This window comes from Sinocyclocheilus anshuiensis, unplaced genomic scaffold, assembly GCF_001515605.1.
Source record: "Sinocyclocheilus anshuiensis isolate Anshui unplaced genomic scaffold, SAMN03320099.WGS_v1.1 scaffold1054, whole genome shotgun sequence".
NCBI lineage: Eukaryota > Metazoa > Chordata > Actinopteri > Cypriniformes > Cyprinidae > Sinocyclocheilus > Sinocyclocheilus anshuiensis.
The window spans coordinates 508,306-528,835 of NW_015536544.1; the positions used below are offsets into that span (position 1 = coordinate 508,306).

General features: G+C 35.7%; 2 protein-coding genes across 3 annotated transcripts in view; one reads left to right on the forward strand and one right to left on the reverse strand.

Annotated features, from left to right (window-relative positions):
• Nucleotides 1-7,565, reverse strand: part of LOC107698399 (COMM domain-containing protein 4-like) — a 21,064-nt gene extending 13,499 nt beyond the window's left edge. Inside the window, exons 1-7 of the mRNA XM_016499409.1 lie at nucleotides 7,469-7,565; nucleotides 7,314-7,379; nucleotides 7,180-7,219; nucleotides 5,965-6,084; nucleotides 5,344-5,424; nucleotides 5,096-5,272; nucleotides 3,640-3,745 (exon numbers count right to left, since the gene is read on the reverse strand). Of these exons, the coding sequence (XP_016354895.1) occupies nucleotides 3,705-3,745; nucleotides 5,096-5,272; nucleotides 5,344-5,424; nucleotides 5,965-6,084; nucleotides 7,180-7,219; nucleotides 7,314-7,379; nucleotides 7,469-7,489 (546 nt within the window). The 5' untranslated portion in view covers nucleotides 7,490-7,565 and the 3' untranslated portion in view covers nucleotides 3,640-3,704. The remainder of the gene's footprint in view (nucleotides 1-3,639; nucleotides 3,746-5,095; nucleotides 5,273-5,343; nucleotides 5,425-5,964; nucleotides 6,085-7,179; nucleotides 7,220-7,313; nucleotides 7,380-7,468) is intronic.
• Nucleotides 7,566-10,039: 2,474 nt separating this feature from the next.
• LOC107698204 (semaphorin-7A-like) overlaps nucleotides 10,040-20,530 on the forward strand; it is a 14,468-nt gene continuing 3,977 nt past the window's right edge. Inside the window, exons 1-10 of one of the 2 annotated variants that reach the window (XM_016499174.1) lie at nucleotides 10,040-10,269; nucleotides 11,158-11,267; nucleotides 11,972-12,007; nucleotides 12,108-12,203; nucleotides 14,201-14,294; nucleotides 14,410-14,520; nucleotides 16,064-16,206; nucleotides 16,745-16,923; nucleotides 18,714-18,822; nucleotides 19,773-19,968. In XM_016499174.1, coding sequence (XP_016354660.1) covers nucleotides 10,143-10,269; nucleotides 11,158-11,267; nucleotides 11,972-12,007; nucleotides 12,108-12,203; nucleotides 14,201-14,294; nucleotides 14,410-14,520; nucleotides 16,064-16,206; nucleotides 16,745-16,923; nucleotides 18,714-18,822; nucleotides 19,773-19,968 — 1,201 coding nt within the window. In that variant the 5' untranslated portion in view covers nucleotides 10,040-10,142. Of the gene's footprint in view, nucleotides 10,270-11,157; nucleotides 11,292-11,971; nucleotides 12,008-12,107; nucleotides 12,204-14,200; nucleotides 14,295-14,409; nucleotides 14,521-16,063; nucleotides 16,207-16,744; nucleotides 16,924-18,713; nucleotides 18,823-19,772; nucleotides 19,969-20,530 lie in introns of both variants that reach the window. The other variant, XM_016499166.1, reaches the window with a different exon arrangement.

The following is a 20,530-nucleotide window of genomic DNA, read 5'->3' on the forward strand; positions in this document are numbered from 1 at the left end:
GGAAATGTAACGCCCCTTACCATAATCGTGAGCTTCATCTTTCAAAATAAATGTAAGGACAGTAAATAATGTCATTAGTTTTACCATCAGTTCAAGCCCGAAAGGGGAACAGACAGCTGACTCTACTGTGATGTGACGCTGTCGCTCTCTCTCTCACACACACACACACGATGCGCAAAACTCCGCATTTGAACAGTCAATAGCAAATACTTAAACTAGTAACAAAACATACTTACAGTCGCTGATTCAGAAGCGTCAGATTGTCATAGCAAAGACAGAATTACCTCCTCTCCTAGGTTCACGAAACGGTCGTCCATAAAATGCATTGCTGTTCTGTTGTAAGTAATCTTAAAGATTCCTAAATGCATCTACTTTCGGAAGGCCAAATAAAGTGCTTTTGCTTTCGCCTAGAAACACACAGCGTCTCCCTGACATGGCTGCTTCAACACTAACTGCGGTTACTGAAACCACGCCTTCTTTCTTTGCATGCACATTTGGGCGCATTATGCAAATATTCCCACATAGTGACCTAGATATGTGGGGGCGTGTTAGAACGAGCCGTTTTAGGGGGGTGTGGCAGAGTCTTAACTTTGATAAAGAATATCTCTTTGGTTTTGAGACTTTAGTCTTTGCAACTTCAGGGATCTTATCTATTCACGAACAGCTTGTAACACTCCAAAGAGAAAGGAAAACTTGAAATCGCATCATATGACCCCTTTAAAATCAAATTATGTCAATGTAATTTTATCATAAAATGAAATGACAATCCTACACAAAATGTAATTTGTTGTGCTGAATGTCTTCATACTTCCTTCACAATTAACTTTCACTTTTCAGACATGACATCTTGCAATTTTGGGAAATGACAGATTGGCCAAAATAAAACAAACAAACAAAATAGACAGTTGCCAAATGCATGTTAGGAGCAAAAAACGTCTGATTCCAATTGATTGCTAGTCGACCGGAGCATATCTAGTAATTGAAATCTGGAAAACATTAGAAAGTGAGTTACCTGAACAAAATCTCTGCTCAAAGATAGTTTCCAATCCCGTTGAAATACTTCTGATTTAAGTGCGCCTCACAGATGGGTTTGTCAAATGCCTTGTCAGACAGATTTGAAAGAACATTCTCCCTGAAAGAGTTAAAGGCACAATATGTAATTTTCGCTGCTAGAGGGCATGTATTCAAAATAAACAGAGACAAAGGCTGGGTGACTGGGTGTGGAATCATGGTCGTCGTCACCGGTCTATTAAAACGCACAACATATTAAAGGGGTCATATATGATGCTATTTTAAAGATCATTATTTTGTGTATTTGGTGTAACAGAATATGTTGACATGCTTTAATGTTCAAAAAACACATTATTTTTCAAATACTGTACATTGTAGGTCCTCTATGCCCCGCCTCTCTCAAACACGTCGTTTTCAACAAAGCCCCCTCCTTTGACAAGCGCAGTCTGCTCTGATTGGCCAGCTGACCCAGTGCATTGTGATTGGCCGAACACGTAACACTTCAAAGAAAAAGGAAAACTTGAAATCGCATCATATGACCCCTTTAATGCGTATTTGGTGTTTCCATGTTTTCTACAAAACCGGAAATCTAGGGGGTTATGACGTGATTGGCAGGCGACACAATGACACTATAGACACGCTCCGTGTCACTAGTTAAAATTGCTTATTTCTTATTTTAATAAAAAAATATTACATATTGTGCCTTTAAATATGCCGTTTCACTGGTCACAGATAAGTTGACAGCACTGTAAACTGACACTTTCGTATAAATTGCAACTCTGCCGAGAACAGCGTAAAACTATAAAACCAGTGTCGCATTGTGCCCAATATCAGCATTGACCTTAAAGGGGACCTTAAATATGATGCAATTTAAATTTTTCCTTTCTTTTTGGAGTGTTACAAGCTCTTGGTGCATAAAGAAGATCTGTAAATTCGGCCAATCACAACGCACTGGATAGCTGGCCAATCAGAGCACACCTCGCTTTTCAGACCAATGAACTTTGTAAAAATCGACGCGTTTCAGAAAGGCGGGGAATAGAGGAGAGTATGTGGAAAGTATGTGTATGTGTACGGTATGTGGAAAATAATGTGTTTTTTGAACCTTAAACCAGATAAACACATCTCATTACACCAAATACACAAAAATAATGTTATTTTTAGCAGCATCATATGACCCCTTTAACAATTTCCATGACGTAACATTATACGAGTGGTGCCGGTCAAACCAAAATAAGAGACTAGAACACCACAATATCTAAAAAAAAAAAAAAAAACTCTTGTCTTTTTGTCCTCAAAACTCAACATCCTGCGTGGGCTCTCTTTAGTGTAGAACCGCAGATGGGCGTGTTTCGGAAGATCGTCTACTGAGGTGAAGCGGAAAAAACCTGACATCCCAAATCGGAAAACCACGTCTATCGGCTGCTGGGACTGATGTTTACTGGGCTTGTGTTTACCGTCGTCATCATTTTTAATGGGCGTAAGTGTGAGTCTGACCTCTTTTCCTCTGTACTGGGCTTTGATGCAGTAGAATGGGACCTTGGGATGGGATGTTGAGTTCGCTTGTTTGGGAGAAAAGGGTCTTTAGTAACTAATACATTTATATTTTCTATAAATTAATGAGGGGAATTTTTTTTTTCTTATAACTTGAGTAACAGGATTGAAAGTTGAGCTCAAGTCACCTCTACAGCTTGTGTAAATATTTAGGAACATTTAATGATTTACTTGTCTTCCCGCCCACTTGTTACAACTTTATTTTATTTTTTATAATACGTGGAATCCTTTAGTAACCGTATTTGTGCCTCTAATGGTTAAAATATAAAAACACAACAAAGTAAACCGTAAGTAATAAGTGGACAATAATAGCATTCATACTCGTATACGAATATGTGTAAACTAACGAAAATCATCTGACAGGCGTTCTGTGCTAGTTTTCAGAAAATCTTTCCCTCATGCTGAACGATGCTGTTATGAAAGTCTGCTGCAAGTGCTGAGCAAGTACATGCAAAGTTCATGAATTGTCGCTTAGCTACGTGTGCTCCAAAATAGAAAGTAGGATAATGTTCAGTAAATCGATGATTAAATTAACTGAAGCGAATCGTGCACCAACCCACCGTCTGAATAGATATCCTCAAGGCCAAGAGGTAAAAAACATCTCTACAATATAAATGTAACAGTGAATTTTTAAGAATTAAACTGGAATAAACTCTAAATAGCATCTATTCACATTTTAAAGATAGGCCATTCCCATAGTATTCTCATTTATTAGTAGCAAAAAAACAAAACAACACTACTAAACTAAATAAATTGTATCTATCTTCAAAGGTCCTGAAATATGCAGCAATGTGATAAAAATAAAATTTTAATTATGATTTTATTAAATTTTAATTTTAATAAAAATGTGTAAAAATACACATGAACATTTTTAAGACAAATACATGAGGTGAGATAAATCACTAAGAGCTGTTTATTCTCTGGATGACACTGACAAACAAGTGACAAATTCCATTTATAGTGACATTTGGTCCAAAACGTCGGTTGCTCAATTTGAGCAACATTAGTCAACATTTTGACTAATCATGTGAAGAGCTTACAAAATGCATACTGTTAGATTTTTTGTTTTAGAAGCACAGTTTATAAACACGAACAGATTCTGTACACATTTCAGCAATATTATTCAACAAATGCTGACTGGTTCACTGTAGTGCATTCATCATAGTCTGTGCTTGTTTGAGTTCTGGAAAACAAAAACAAGGAAATTTACAATATACATAATACAATATACACTCAAAAATATTTAGCTCTAAATTAAAGATTTATGCATTTGAATTGCACACAACATTTCCATCCAAACATGCAGCTTTTCACGTCACAAGATGTTAATTGATGGAGTCGTGTTGATTGATTATGGATTGTGATTTTTTTTTTTTTTTTTAAAGGGGTGGTTCACTGTTTTTTTTTCTAGGCTTGATTGTGTTTATGGGGTGCAGTCTAACATGTGTTTATTTGTACATTTGTTTAAAAAAAAAAAAAAGCATTATTTTTTCACATAATTTACCTTTATTCCAAACCGCTCTGTCCCTTCTCTGAGAAACGCACTGCTCATTTCCTGCTTTTATGAAGCCCTGCCCTCAGAAATAGGCGATGGGCTCTGATTGGTTAGCTAGCCCAGTGTGTTGTGATTGGCTAAACCGCCTCTAGTGCGCGTCCAAGCGTCCCGCCCCTCACCTCAGTGGCATGTGCTGTTGTATTGTAAACAACGGCGTCGTTAATATTGCTTATCAGTTTGAGCCCGATTGAGAAGCAGAGGATATTATTGAAGAGGATCGTGCTTGGAGCTGAGCTGAATGAGAGCGAGAAAGAGAGAGAGATGGAGAGCATGAGCAGAGCAGGGGGACGCGAGGAACAGGATTGAGAACCGCTGCTTTAGAACACTGATTTTGAATCCTGTGAATCCATTAGAATCGTTAGAAGACAGAATCGCGATTCATATATACATAGATTTTTTACGTGCACCTCGAGTTTTCTCTTCCTCTTCTCTAAAGCAGTGCTGCATGGCCTCGCCCCCTTTGCTGCCTTTTCCCAGGGGCAGGGTATATCTGGGTTTGTTACGTCATGAACTTTAAAAGACGATATCTCCGTTTGCATTGAACTTTCAGCTTTGTAACTTTGCAGATATTGTTTATGCTCAAACTGCAACATTACACACTAACTAACGTTTAAAAAGTGAAATCGCAATCAACCACCCCTTTAAATCAGCTGTTTAGACTCATTCTGACGGCACCCATTCACTGCAGAGGATCCATTGGTGAGCAAGTGATGTGATGTTAAATTTCTCCAAATCTGTTCTGATGGAGAAACAAACTCATCTACATCTTGGATGGCCTGAGAGTGAGTCAATTTTCAGCAAAATTTAATTTTTTAGTGAACTATTGCTTTAAAACACATTCAGTTTATTAGTACTGTTACATAACTCTTGCCAGTTTCATACCAGTTTCATGTGTGCACTGCATTTATTACATTAAACCGAATGGATGGAAATGTTATTCAAATACATAAATCTTACTGATCCCACAAGGAAAGTCACCTGTTAGCAGTACTCTGAACTTGTCAGCAGTGATGGAGACAACAGTGGTCTTTGTGGAGTCTGTCTCGGGGTCCTGAGCCTGAAGTCTGAGCTGGACTGTGGGTTCATTCACATGCTTCAGTTCACTGGAGCTCAAGGTGTAATCGACCCGCCAGTTCACCGCTTCCAGACGACCCACTAACATGGATCACAATAGTACATTTCAATGAATGATCTGGACTGTATTTCTATTTTTTGGTAATACTCACAGCGCAGACTGCTCTCCCTCAGCTTTTCCTGTAGAGCGCTGTGTTTATCCTCATATGATTTACACAATCCGGTGGTGTGCTCTAAAAACAGACATGTAAATGTGTTAAGTTTTAAGTATAACTTTGAAAAAGTTGATAAAACACATACAGTGGTTATAGAAAAGAATCACCCCTCTTTAAAATAATCACATTTTGTTGCTTTGCAGCCTGAAATGAAGACAGACACAATTTTTGTTTTAACCAGCTGTATGTACTCAGTGCAACTTATAACATCCAAGTGAAAGATATAACACCAACATGTCAGAAAAAAAAAATCTGAATCACTGAGTTGGAAAAAGGATCACCCCTTGTGTCAGTATTTTGTTGAACCACTTTTTGCTTTAATTACAGCCTTCAGTCTGTTGGGATATGTCTCTGTCTCCACTAACTTTGCACATCTAGACTTTGCAATATTTGCTCACTCTTCTTTGCAGAACTGCTCAAGTTCAGTTCAATTTGATGGTGAGTGTTTGTGGACTGCAGTCTTCAAGTCATTCCACAGATCTTCGATGGGGTTTAAGTCTGGGCTCTGACGAGGCCATGCAAGGACATTCAGCTTTTCTATACCCACTGTATCCTTACCTTTAGGGAGGCCAAGCTGCTGAAGTTCACTGGAGAGAGATTCACTGTCCACGTCATGCTTAGCAGCACTGGACAGAATGAAACTCAGCACTGCTATACTGGCTTTAATGTCTCCACTTTCTGGAAAAAAAAAGAAAAATAGACAAATTAGCAAGAGATATGGCATAAAATACCAACAGATAAGACATTTATGTAAGAATGCATAAAATATCGGTACCATATCAGTTATCAGCCAAAATGAAATGTTATAATAATTATCAGTAAATAATTCATTCATCTAATTTATTTATAAAGCACTTTTAAAAGGTATATAATGGATATTTAATTGTGCTGCTCATTTCCTCGATTTTTACATTTAAATTATCTTTGACATTATCTAATGTTCACTTAACACTAATAATTTAAAGCTGCAGTCCGTAACTTTTGGCGCTCTAGCGTTTAATAAACAGAACTGCGTGCGTCTTGTGGAAGAACATTGTAGCCGAGCTACTTCTCAGCGGTACCTACTTGAACCAGTCTAAATAGTCCGAATATAAACACTTATTATAGGTGTACCGTAGTGATTCAGGACAAGCCAAAAACACGGTTTGGAAAATGGATTCATGGTGTACTCGCTTATTATATACATTTTGAACACAAAAAAAGTTACGGACTGCAGCTTTAATAACACTGTTAAATGTGTCTTTAGCAAATCTCAAATATCCATTTTTCACAGTGTACATTTTAATGTTGTGATGCTTAAATTCACTTGTAGGCTGTTTGATTGATTGATTGATTGATTGACATCAACATCAAATCATTCATGGAAAACTCAACAATAATAAGATTTAAAATAGTCTTAACAGTATTATTTTCACCAACAAACAAAATTAAAATAAACAAGTAAGTAAATAAATTATATTTTAATTTTCCTTTAAAAATGTTCATTAATGTACTTGGAGTATAAATGTTTCCAAGTATCATTTAAAACATGACACTCTTAATACAATTCTTTAGCATTAAAAACTACTAATTTTAGTTTTTATATTAGATTTAATGTTCCATTATTTAATATATATTGTAGAATTTTGATATCAGCCATAACACAAAAAGATAAGCTAATCAGTACTGGCCAGAATCATATTGGGAATACCTAACTTGATTTATAGTCATTCATTTTATTTCACACTTTACAATTACTGAGATCACATGACCCAAAAACTGTGATTCACTCACCAAACTTTGCATCTGAGGTTAGTTTTGAAACTTTGTCATACTGAAAACAGATAAACAGATAATTATATATCAGTTAGACGAGGACTATCTATTCAGAAAACATAACACGACTGCTGTCTCCAGTGCTGTCTTACATCGATGTCTTCATCGAGCAGATCTTTAATGACTTGCACGCACAGAAGTTTCATCTTGACGCTGGACTGTGAAGAACAGCAGTGAAGAAAATGACTTGCTGTGCAGAGAGCATCAAGACAAACAACACAGCACCTATTAAAGAAGTTAGACTTGCCATTCTAGCTAAGGTGCTCATTTCTGCAAGGACCCAGTCAGGACAGTCGAGATCTCCACAAAAGCGGAATCTCTGAAATAAAAGAAAGCAGCAAAATGGGTTCATTAAGAATTTACCTTTAGGGAGGCCAAGCTGCTGAAGTTCACTGGAGAGAGATTCACTGTCCACGTCATGCTTAGCAGCACTGGACAGAATGAAACTCAGCACTGCTATACTGGCTTTAATGTCTCCACTTTCTGGAAAAAAAAAGAAAAATAGACAAATTAGCAAGAGATATGGCATAAAATACCAACAGATAAGACATTTATGTAAGAATGCATAAAATATCGGTACCATATCAGTTATCAGCCAAAATGAAATGTTATAATAATTATCAGTAAATAATTCATTCATCTAATTTATTTATAAAGCACTTTTAAAAGGTATATAATGGATATTTAATTGTGCTGCTCATTTCCTCGATTTTTACATTTAAATTATCTTTGACATTATCTAATGTTCACTTAACACTAATAATTTAAAGCTGCAGTCCGTAACTTTTGGCGCTCTAGCGTTTAATAAACAGAACTGCGTGCGTCTTGTGGAAGAACATTGTAGCCGAGCTACTTCTCAGCGGTACCTACTCGAACCAGTCTAAATAGTCCGAATATAAACACTTATTATAGGTGTACCGTAGTGATTCAGGACAAGCCAAAAACACGGTTTGGAAAATGGATTCATGGTGTACTCGCTTATTATATACATTTTGAACACAAAAAAAGTTACGGACTGCAGCTTTAATAACACTGTTAAATGTGTCTTTAGCAAATCTCAAATATCCATTTTTCACAGTGTACATTTTAATGTTGTGATGCTTAAATTCACTTGTAGGCTGTTTGATTGATTGATTGATTGATTGACATCAACATCAAATCATTCATGGAAAACTCAACAATAATAAGATTTAAAATAGTCTTAACAGTATTATTTTCACCAACAAACAAAATTAAAATAAACAAGTAAGTAAATAAATTATATTTTAATTTTCCTTTAAAAATGTTCATTAATGTACTTGGAGTATAAATGTTTCCAAGTATCATTTAAAACATGACACTCTTAATACAATTCTTTAGCATTAAAAACTACTAATTTTAGTTTTTATATTAGATTTAATATTTAATGTTCCATTATTTAATATATATTGTAGAATTTTGATATCAGCCATACCACAAAAAGATAAGCTAATCAGTACTGGCCAGAATCATATTGGGAATACCTAACTTGATTTATAGTCATTCATTTTATTTCACACTTTACAATTACTGAGATCACATGACCCAAAAACTGTGATTCACTCACCAAACTTTGCATCTGAGGTTAGTTTTGAAACTTTGTCATACTGAAAACAGATAAACAGATAATTATATATCAGTTAGACGAGGACTATCTATTCAGAAAACATAACACGACTGCTGTCTCCAGTGCTGTCTTACATCGATGTCTTCATCGAGCAGATCTTTAATGACTTGCACGCACAGAAGTTTCATCTTGACGCTGGACTGTGAAGAACAGCAGTGAAGAAAATGACTTGCTGTGCAGAGAGCATCAAGACAAACAACACAGCACCTATTAAAGAAGTTAGACTTGCCATTCTAGCTAAGGTGCTCATTTCTGCAAGGACCCAGTCAGGACAGTCGAGATCTCCACAAAAGCGGAATCTCTGAAATAAAAGAAAGCAGCAAAATGGGTTCATTAAGAATGTTTACGTCTATTGCATTTGCCTCTGCGTACTTGAAACGTTAGCGTTCGCTATCCACTAATCACAGCGGACACGTATTATAATTGTAATGGTTTCAAATTTGAAACCAGAATAAACCGAGCTCTTGTTCATTAAGAAATAAGATAAATAATACCATTTTGACATGTATTCAGTCAGTCAGCTGCTCTTCTACTTCTTCTTGTGGTAAAGTAACAGTGGCTAACAAGCTTTACGGTGCATCCTACTGGACTGGCTGTATCAGTGTTGCAGTTTATCGTGTTATTATATTATACATTATAATTACATTGTATGTTAACAAAATGTATGTAATGATGATATTTATAAGCAAATAAACAACCCAGAAGCAGCAGATGCCAAAGATGCGCTACGTTTGTATAGGTCATCGCAAAAATCGGACAGGTAAAGTGACCTTTTGAAGCGTTTCTTGAGTAGCAAATCAGCATAGCAGAATAAACTACATTTTAAAATATTCAAATAGAAAACAGTTCATTCAAATTGTAAAAATATTTCACATTACTACTGTATTTTTGATCAAATGCAGCCTTCAAAAGGCTAAAAGAGACTTAATTAAAAATGTTCAAGTAAAATGATAAAATAAACGTTTAAAAATCACAATGATCTCAAACTTTTGACAAGCACTGTAACAGTTATCGTACAGGTAAATTAACTGAAAGCCTCGCACATTCAAGTTACAAATGGTCGCGTCAAAAATAAGGTGGAAACGTCGCCTTATACATTATATCCTTATACAAAAATACATCAACTATTTAAAAGCATTGTTTAAATGGCTGGGAAGACAGAAGAGGGCGCGTGAGACTAATTGAGATCCGTTCACTCGAGAGAGGAAGCGTTGCTAACCTGACAGAGAAGACATGAGAGCTCGTGTTTTACGCTGCGCAGATAAACTGTAGGACCATGATCCTAACACGGCAATATTTCTCTGTCCACATCAAAAGGAATTTGGCGTATCCTTGGTTTATTTATGGAGCGTGCTTCCATTGCGTCTTTTGCTCTTATAATCCGAGATTAACTCTAAAACAAGGTAAGTTAACGTAAAATAAACTACAACCTTCCTCTGTAATCAGACTAATTATATACACTATAATTCATTTGCACACTTTTTGTTTCGGAAATGCACTTATACAGTAGACTTTAATCGTTTTAAATAATCAAATGAGGCAATAGGGGGAGAGCGGGGGCACAAAGTAACACTTTTTGACTTTCTCAAATTGTGTAAATCCACATGGGGTTCAGAGTATAATTTTTGTATCCACAGTAATTTCACACTTGTCTAGTACAAATATGTCGCTTTGTTTCATAATTACAGTGTATACGTTTTTCTTTATTTACCCTCAAAAATTGGAAGTGAAATGTGACAACATGCCCCGTAGGTGGGGTACATTGTAACATCTGAGGGGCACGTTGTAACATGACCATATAACAGCTTAAAATGTTATCTGATAGCATTAAAAAAATATACAAGGCAAACTAAAATATTTTGTCAATAAAATAAAATATTTATTTAAAATGAAATAATGCCGTTTTTTAAGAATTAAAAATAATCCGATTTTGGAGTTTGACAATGAACACATTGCAACCATGCTTGAGAAGGCACACATAAATGAGCCAAAATGCTTTACATGTATTGAAATAATAATTTCTTAACATTAAACATTGACTGTTAGTCTTTATTCACCGTTTCTCGTCGTTTATCATTGAAATGTATTAAAGTAAATAGTGTGAATTACATCGCTAATGTCATAGAATAGCACGGCAGGGCACATTGTAACGCAGTGTTACAACATACCCTATCTGCGCAACTGGAATTTGTTACAATTTACCCCGCGTTACTTTGTGCCCCGCGCTCCCCTAACTAAACATTCTATCTTTCTAGACAACATAACTTTATCCAGTTTTGTTTTTCCCCCAGAAAATGCTCCACTTTTATACAACAGAAATTACAGTCATACAGTCTTATTCCATCAGGAAGGATCAATGAGTCTGTTTGTTGGAGGAATAAATAATGTTCTACATTTTGATGTAGGTAGTCGTCAGATTGTGGAGGTAATTATTAAACTGGAACTGGTTATTAATATGTAAATGTTATGTGACATTTTACAATGCAATTATAATTACTATAGGATTTTGCCATTTTCGTTGAAATAATTTACTCAAATAATTTAAAAATAATTTATTTATATAAAATAATTTTATTTCAAATAAATAAATAAAGGTAGGGTGTGAACCACTCATAAATTGGAGAAGTAACTCAGCATTGACTCAAATGATATTCTAACCCTGCACTTTCTGACCAATTCTGTTAAGGCTTAAATTAAGAGCTCTGACTTTTAGCACTGGTTGTAATTAGTAAGTCTAGCCTATGTTCAATTATAGATTTCAGTAACTGTAGGCTGTGACGCACACAGACTGTTGTGTCCATATTGAACGTGTCTGTGAATGAAAAGGTCTATTTCAGGTGTCGATGAAAGATTTATTTCCACAGACAAGTCCAATCTGTTCCTATAGTTGCAATAAATAATTAAAATGTTAATTGTGTGATTGATAAGTGATAAAAAATTATCTCCATGGTTGCTTTATACACATTTAGGTAAATAATTGTGTACACATAGTCTTATATTTTGAATTAAAAATAACTTCTACATAAATATTGCAAAGTGTTGAGATTTTGTGACCAAGATAATAATACAATATTTTAATTTTTATATATTTTATTTATTTTTTAGAACTTTACCCTGAATCCAAACTTAAGGTGTGGGGAGGTGAGTTTTATAATTCTTTTGAAGTAGAGAAAAAAAGAAAGAAAGAACAAATTGAGTTTTGTAGTTTGACAGTCTTACTGATATTCCTCCATCTATACAGAGCCCTTGTGAAAATGTAGTCACAATAATTGAGAGATTTCAAGACTACACATTTGTATGTGGAACGAATGGAGATCAGCCAAAGTGTTGGAAACTGGTAAGAAATAAAAATACATCTTTGGCATAGTCTGCTACATATTTAGAAATGCAGAGCTTCTTCTAAACGTTGCCTTGCGGTTTACTTTTTGTAGTAAGAGCATCCTGAGAAAAAAAGTGTAGCTCTCTGTTTGAATTTTGAGTTTTAACTTGCATCATGTATCATTTTGAATGACACTTTGTTATTTTGTGCCTGCTCGCAACGTGCCTCATTCACCAATAATTTCATAAATCACCACCAGATTCACAACAGAAGCATGCGACATTTGATACTCACACTGTAAGATAAAACTGAAAAGGTACTGGTAATTTTCTGCAATGACATTATTTGTTAAAGCGATAGTTCACCAAAAAATGAAAATTACCCCATGATTTACTCACCCTCAAGCCATCAAGACTTTCTTCTTTCAGACGAATGCAATCGGAGTTATATTAAAAAATGTCTAGGCTAATCCATGCTTTATAATGGGAGTGGATGGTAGCCCAAAGTCCAAAAAATTGCACCCATTCATTATAAAATAAGGGGGGTGTTAATAAAGGCCTTCTGAAGTGAAGCAATGCGTTTGTGTAAGAAAAATATCCATATTTACAACTTTATAAATCTTAATCTCTAGCTTCCGCTAACTGTCGTACTCGTGTTCACGAGAGAGTGGCCTCACCCTCAAGCCATCCTAGGTGTATATGACTTTCTTCTTTCAGACGAATGCAATCGGAGTTATATTAAAAAATGTCTAGGCTAATCCATGCTTTATAATGGGAATGGATGGTAGCCCAAAGTCCACAAAATTGCACCCATTGATTATAAAATAAGGGGGGTGTTAATAAAGGCCTTCTGAAGCGAAGCAATGCGTTTGTGTAGAGTGGCGTCCAGCGGATGACGTAGCACGTAGGCAAACACAGTGATGAACGCGGACGCGCAGAGGAGAGAGCAAAACAAAACATTTTAAAGATACAAGGATTTTTAAAGAAAAATGTCGGAGGATTTCGATATAAGCCAAGAGGACGTAAACAAATCTTGTTTCTCGCGAGACTAGCATATTCTCACCAGAGCTTACGCTAAAGCGACCATCCAGTTACCAGTTAGCGGAAGCTACCATCCACTCCCATTATAAAGCATGGACTAGCCTGGAAATTATTTAATATAACTCTGATTGTATTCGTCTGAAAGAAGAATGTCATATACACCTAGGGTGACTTGAGGGTGAGTAAATCATGGGGTAATTTTAATTTTTGGAAATCATGGGGTAATTTTCATTTTTGGGTGAACTATCCTTTTAAGTTTACAAACATTTCCTTTACCTAAAACACCAAAAAAAAGTGATTTTCAAACTACAGGTAAAACCTGAGAAAAATCAAAACAAAATTCTTAAAAATGAGTAATTTCTCAAAACAAAACACAGAAAACAGTTTTAATACATGCTTAGACTATGTGTAATCATGTTTAGGACCTCGCATTTGTCGACTTTACAAGTTGCATTTTTGTAGATGTGTAGTCTCAGATTGTAAATTTTAGTGTAAGTTTAGAATAAAATTTAGTGAAAGCTGTGATGAGTAATAATTGATGTGTGACGGTTTACATTTGTGCACACAAATATGTGAATGAGAACCAGTGTCTTACTAGTTGATGCTGGATGGCAAGCTGATTTTTATATAATTATTCTCAGGATTGAATTTTGTTAATTAACAGTTTGATTTTCAGTTAGATCAAAACTCTTGATATGAGGAATAGACTTTTTGCTAGTAAAAAAGTAATTTTTACTATGGCATTTCCAACAGTAAAAATGTGATTTTTTTTTATATAAACAATTACATAATTACTCACAGATATACAAATTCTGGATAGCAAAAATTTAATTCCAACTAGTCAAAAATGTAATTCTTGATGTCTGTAATTACATTTTCAATTGTGGATATCTATAATTCATATCTTGCAAGTGTATAAATGTTAAAATGGCTTGCCATATCTCTGTTCTCTATAATAATGTCTCTTTCCCAAAGTTTCCAAGAGAAAGCAATCATTCCACAGAGGTTGTAGACGGCACAGGAATCTCACCTTATACATGTTCACAAAACTCCTTGTCGCTGGTGGCAGGTATGTGGGAGCACAAGCAGCTTGATGTTTTGATCTGCTCAGACTTTGTGAATGAGCTGGGGGATTTTGGTTGCTTATTTAGTGTAACACCTAGGCTTTCTTTGGTTATAAACAGATGGAGATCTCTATGTGGCAGCTCCTCTGTACAGTGATGGAACCCTGCTGCAGTTTCGCAGAAAAGCTGGACAACGAAACAGCGTATGGATGTATGATCAATGGGTCTCAGGTTGGTTGAATTACACAATTTTCACTAAAACTAGTAGAAGAAAACTTATTTTATGTAAATACACAAATACTTATTTTATGTATAAATAGTTTTTTTGTAATTGAGAACATCCCCAAATATCCCCAAAGAAAGGTTAGATCAGACTTAAAGGGATAATTCACCCAAAATTATCTTAATTAAAATTTGGTCATTATTAAGTTGTTACAAACCTGTATGAGTTTCTTTCTTCTGCTGAATATAAGAGAAGATATTTTGAAAAATGTTGGTAAACAAACAGTTGCTAGTCCCCATTGACTTCCATAGTATGGAAAAAATATAATCGAAGTCAGTGGCTACCAGAATACCAACATTGTTTGGATACCAACATTCTTCAAAATAATTCAAAATAACTTCTTTTGTGTTCATCAGAAGATAGAAATGAAGAATTCACTTCCAGAATAAAAAAAATCCTGATAATTTACTCACCTCCATGTCATTCCAAGATGTTCATTTCTTTCTTTTTTCAGTCGCAAAGAAATTAAGGCTTTTGAGGAAAACATTCCAGGATATTTGTCCATATAATGGACTTCAATGGGAGTCAACGGGTTGAAGGTCCAAATTGCTGTTTCAATGCAGCTTCAAAGGGCTCTACACGATCCCAGCCGAGGAATAAGGGTCTTATCTAGCGAAACGATCAGTCATTTTCTAAAAAAGAATAAAAATTTCTATGCTTTTTAACCACAAATGCTCGTCTTGCACTAGCTCGACTGCACGCATTACATAATCACGTTGGAAAGGTCACGTGCGACGTACTGTATGTGGAAGCACCAACCCAGCGTTTACAAAGCGAACGTGCAAAGAAAGTCAAACGCCCTTTACAAAAAAAGGTAAAACAACGATGTCAGTCGATTTTGAAGTTGGAAGAAAAAATTAGATTTTTCGCCCTACCCTATCTTTCTGAACCGGAGTGCACAGACGAAGAGCTAACCGCGCGTGACCTTTCCAACGTGATTACATAATGCATGAATTTGCATTTGAAATCCATTATATGGAGAAAAATCCTAGAATGTTTTCCTCAAAAACCTTAATTTCTTTGCGACTATCGAAAGAAAGACATGAACATCTTGGATGACATGGGGGTGAGTAAATTATCAGGAAATTTTTATTCTGGAAGTGAACTAATCCTTTAATACAGGTTCGGAATAACTTAATGATGACCAAATTTTGGGGTGAATTATCCCTTTAAGTAACTCGTAGATATAACTTTGCTAAACTGGCATCTTATAATGCTCTAATTAGTACATTTACTTTAGTATGGATTTTAGTGAATGTAAAGAATGTTTGTGCACAGTGTGGGCTGAGCAAGAGAAATGTCATCAGTTGCTGACCTTGCCTCTGCTGACTATTTTCCCAAGCTGCAGCTATCAAAATACAGCTTAGTCATGTGTTTCTCTCTTAAATCAGGTTTCTCATTTCAAAATGAAAGGTGAGGTTAACTGATATGAGTAAAAAATGTGGAATGAGTAAAGAAATAATTCATGACTCATTCATACCCCCCCCCCAGAACCCACTTTTATTTCCAGTTTTCTGGCCAAGGACAAGAATGACCCCTTGAATGAGAAGATATATGTCTTATTTCGTGAGAAAAATTCAGACACGAGTCCAGAAGCGGATCCTTGGATATCTAGAGTAGCCAGAGTGTGTAAGGTATGTTTCTCACTTACATATGAAAAATGTGGCGGTCCTTTGTGAGGCTTCCTACACGAACCCACCTAGTCTGAGAGAACCATTGTTGTGGAAAAATTACCTTTGACATCAATTTGATCATCCTACACATTTCAAGGAGGATGAATGGTTTTATCTTATAAAGTCATCTAATTGTCACAGATTAGTTACCATAAATTATTCAGGAGGTGGAAATTTGAGGACTTTGAAGAGCTCATATAGATGTTCAAATTCAACACTTCCAAGCCTTCCTGGCATCCAAGAAGTTATCGCACTTCTGTTAGCAGTTTTAGCAAGGACAACACCACTGTTATCATCAAAGTTAGGTGAAAGCATCTACAGCAGAACACAAGACTGCAGGACAGAGATCAGATTCTGGAAACAAAGCATGAGCCACAGAAGTTGTGTTCTTGATATGAAGTGCAGTGAAATGAAGAAACCTTCCAGGGCTTATGAATGAAAACTTCAGTCTGCTGACAGCAGAACATTGTCCACCTTTAAAAACATCAATCTCTCATAGGTCGATGAGGGCGGTCCCAAGCAGTTACTCCAGAACATCTGGACCTCCTTTCTGAAGGCACGACTTGTGTGCGGGATTCCTAGAGAGTCACTATACTTTAACCGCCTGCAGGACGTTTTCATCCAGCATGCTGACGACTGGAGGGATTCACAAGTGTATGCGCTCTTCTCCAGCAGCTGGTAAACACTGTTTATTATTATTATTATTATTATTATACTAACATTTCTGAACGCTACTCAATTTTCAAGCTACATCCACCAAACTCAGCCCAGATCTTCAGACTGTTCTTAGAGCCCGTTTTGTATCGTATCGGCGTTTCGTGCAGATGGATCCGGCGATTTGGGAGCCTGAAACCGCTATTTTTTGAAACCGGTTCCCAGAGTGGATAAATCTGAAAACGACACCCTTGCGTTTTCATGTGTACAGCCAATCTGTATTTTTTTAAACGATGATGTCATCACCCCACGTCTCAAACCTAGTCAGACACCGCTACGTCACGTAACAGCAACAACAACTAAATAATGGTGGACTACATGCTTGTGTTCGTGCTGCAGAAGCTACTGAGCCTATTAGCTTTACTAAAGCAAAATCTACTGCAAAATCGTCTTGTTGTTGTGTTGGGTTTGTATACAGCGCACAACGTTTATGCGCATGCTCCTAGTCTTCTCCATTTTTAGTGTATCTCTGTGGCAGAATTACAGCGCCACATACTGGTCTGGCGTGTATACTACATCGTTTTGAGTCCGTTTCAGTGGTTTCGTGTGTACGCAGATATTTATTGAGCTGACACCGTGTTTACGGAATTTTTTTAGAACGAGGAAAAAAAAGATTGGATAGGGAAAGCTCTGGCTTTGTGTGGATCTCTATCTATCTATCTATCTATCTATCTATCTATCTATCTATCTATCTATCTATAGCCAAGCCTAGCAACTAGCCTAAGACACGCTATTAATGTACTAATTAATGCTAACAACATGCTAATCATGCTAACAGTGTGCTAAAACATTCTAGCAATGTGTTAAATCATGGTAAAAACATGCTAGCAGTGCGCTAAATCATGCTAACTATGTGCTAAGTCATGCTAATAGCACGTTTAAACATGCTAGCAATGTGTTAGATAATGCTAGAAACATGCTAGCAACATGTTAAAACATGGTAGCAGTGTGTTAAATCATGCTAGCAACATGTTAAAAAATGATTGCAATGTGTTAAATCATGCAAGCAACATGTTAAATCATAGTAACAGAATGTGAAATAATGTTAAAACATGCTGCCAATGTGCTTGATCATGCTAGAAACATACAAGCAACATGTTATCAACATGTTAGTAATGCTATAAACATGGTAACAACATGGTAATCGTGCTAGAAACATGATTAGCAACATGCTAATCGTCCTAAAACATGCTAGCAACATGGTAATCATGTTAGAAACATATTAGCAACACACTTACCACATGCTAATCATGCTAGCAACATGTTAATCATGTTAAAACTTTTTTGATTGCTTCCATTGTCCTCATTTGTAAGTCGCTTTGGATAAAAGCGTCTGCTAAATGTCTAAATGTAAATGTAAAACAAGCTAAATCATGTTAACAACATGCTAAAACTTGTTAAAACATGCTAAAACATGATAATTATGCTAGAAACATGATAATCATACTAAAACATGTTAACAGCATGCTAATCATGTTAAATCATGCTAGTAACATGTTAAATCATGTTAGAAATGTGTAAAATCATGCTAGCAACATGCTAGCAACATTTATCTGATCTATCAATCCAAACTTTCAAACTTCAAGCTTTTACAAAGGCTTCAAACTTTCAGGCTAAGTGTTCACAAACTTTATTCATCAAGTTACTTGTTTTTGCAATTCATTTGGTGCCACTGATAGCTCAGAAATTAAATACATTCCCTCACCTTATTTGTATATGTGCGTCAACAACTTGTTTCTTTTATGTTGCCATAGGAACTCTACTGCTGTGTGCATTTATTCGTTGGCAGAGCTTGATTTTGTTTTTGAGCATTCCACCTTCAAAGGTTATTCTGAGGCCATCCCCACCCCAAGACCAGGAATGGTGAGCAACAACATTAACTCCCAGATTAATCTGAATAAACATAAAATATTTTGGTATTTTCCAAAGTTCTGTTTGTTTGGCCTCTTTTGGTTTTATACTACACTTCACTACAATACTTACTCATTGTCCACTATGGTTGAAGAATCTGTACAGACGTTTTCTCAGTTTCCTAGTATTCACAAACACCACAAAGACTTTTCCACAAGCATGACTGTATTCCTATTGTTTCCATTTTTTTTTGTTGTTTCCAGAAGTGCTGAGTAGCTCCACTGGTACTGTGGTACCATTTTTAAAATAACTATGTTCTGAGTCAAACTGATCTGGTCTGTTGTAAAGTTAAGAGAAAAACTTAATTCTGAAAATAATTAAAATTAATTAATTAATTCTTAATTAAAATAAATAAATTATAAAAAAAATTTAAATAATTATTTTATTAATATAAATAAAATTTGAATTATGATAATGGCTAAATAAGTAAATAATAATTAGAATTAATATATGTGTAAATATGTTAGCATTTACCAAATTTGACGTTGTCGCACTGGGATCATCATATTTTTGCATTAAAAGTTTTTATAAAAAAACAACATCTGATTAACATCTGATTAAAGTGAAGCCTTTTCAATTCAAAATTACATTCAATACACATTTTTTCAAGCTTGATTTTTCTATATTGTTTATGCCCAACAACTTCCTTAATCATTTTACTCTTGACCCAAAGGTGAATTGTTCAGGCCTATTATTATAGCCATTGTTGGTGAACCAAAGCTATTGTTTCCTCACAATAGCTATTTTAAATCTCCTCTTATATTTGAGGAAATGAGCAGTCATTTTTGCCATGGCCTTTGTAACAATGGGATGGTTTCAACCTCACTTGTGCTGTGTTGTAACTTGTGACCTCAATGCTGACTGAAATGATATTATAACAGATATAACTCCATATTTTCCAGTGTGTCAAACAAAGCAATTCCATTCCAATTTCTACCCTTCAAATCATTAAAGACCATCCAGATATGAAGGACTGGATTCATCCCATTCAAAAAGACACACCTTTCTTCACAAGTAATAAGAACTTCACCAAGATAGCTGTTGACCGAGTCCAAGCTTCAGATGAAAGCATACACAGTGTGCTGCTGCTTGCAAAAGGTATACTCGCATATGGTGTATTGGTTCAAGATGTCTACATATTGATGTGTGCTCTGTGACTTCCTTCATACCAGAGACAATAACACTACTTCTGAAAAAAGAAACCCTTCCCTTGTTACCAGTTTTTGTTCTGTTTTCTTTTCTCACTGAAGTCTGCTTATAACATATGATGTTGCTAAAAATAACTATTTTGTGTATTTGGTGTAATGAAATGTGTTTATGCGGTTTAAGGTAAAAAAAAACACATTATTTTCCACATACTGTACATTATTGTTTCTCCTCTATGCCCCGCCTTTCTGAAACGCGTCGATTTTTACAAAGCTCATCGGTCTGAAAAGCGAGGTGTACTGTGATTGGCCAGCTATCCAGTGTGTTATGATTGGCCGAATACCTCAAGCGTGTGACGGAAATGTTACGGCCCTTACCATACTGTGATGATGCCGTGTCAGGCCGGAGCAATGATTCAAAAACATGAAAACCCATTACAAACGAGGCATTTGTTGCATCCAGTGGGGACATAATTATGGATTATAATGACTTATACTGTCTTTTTACGCGTTGC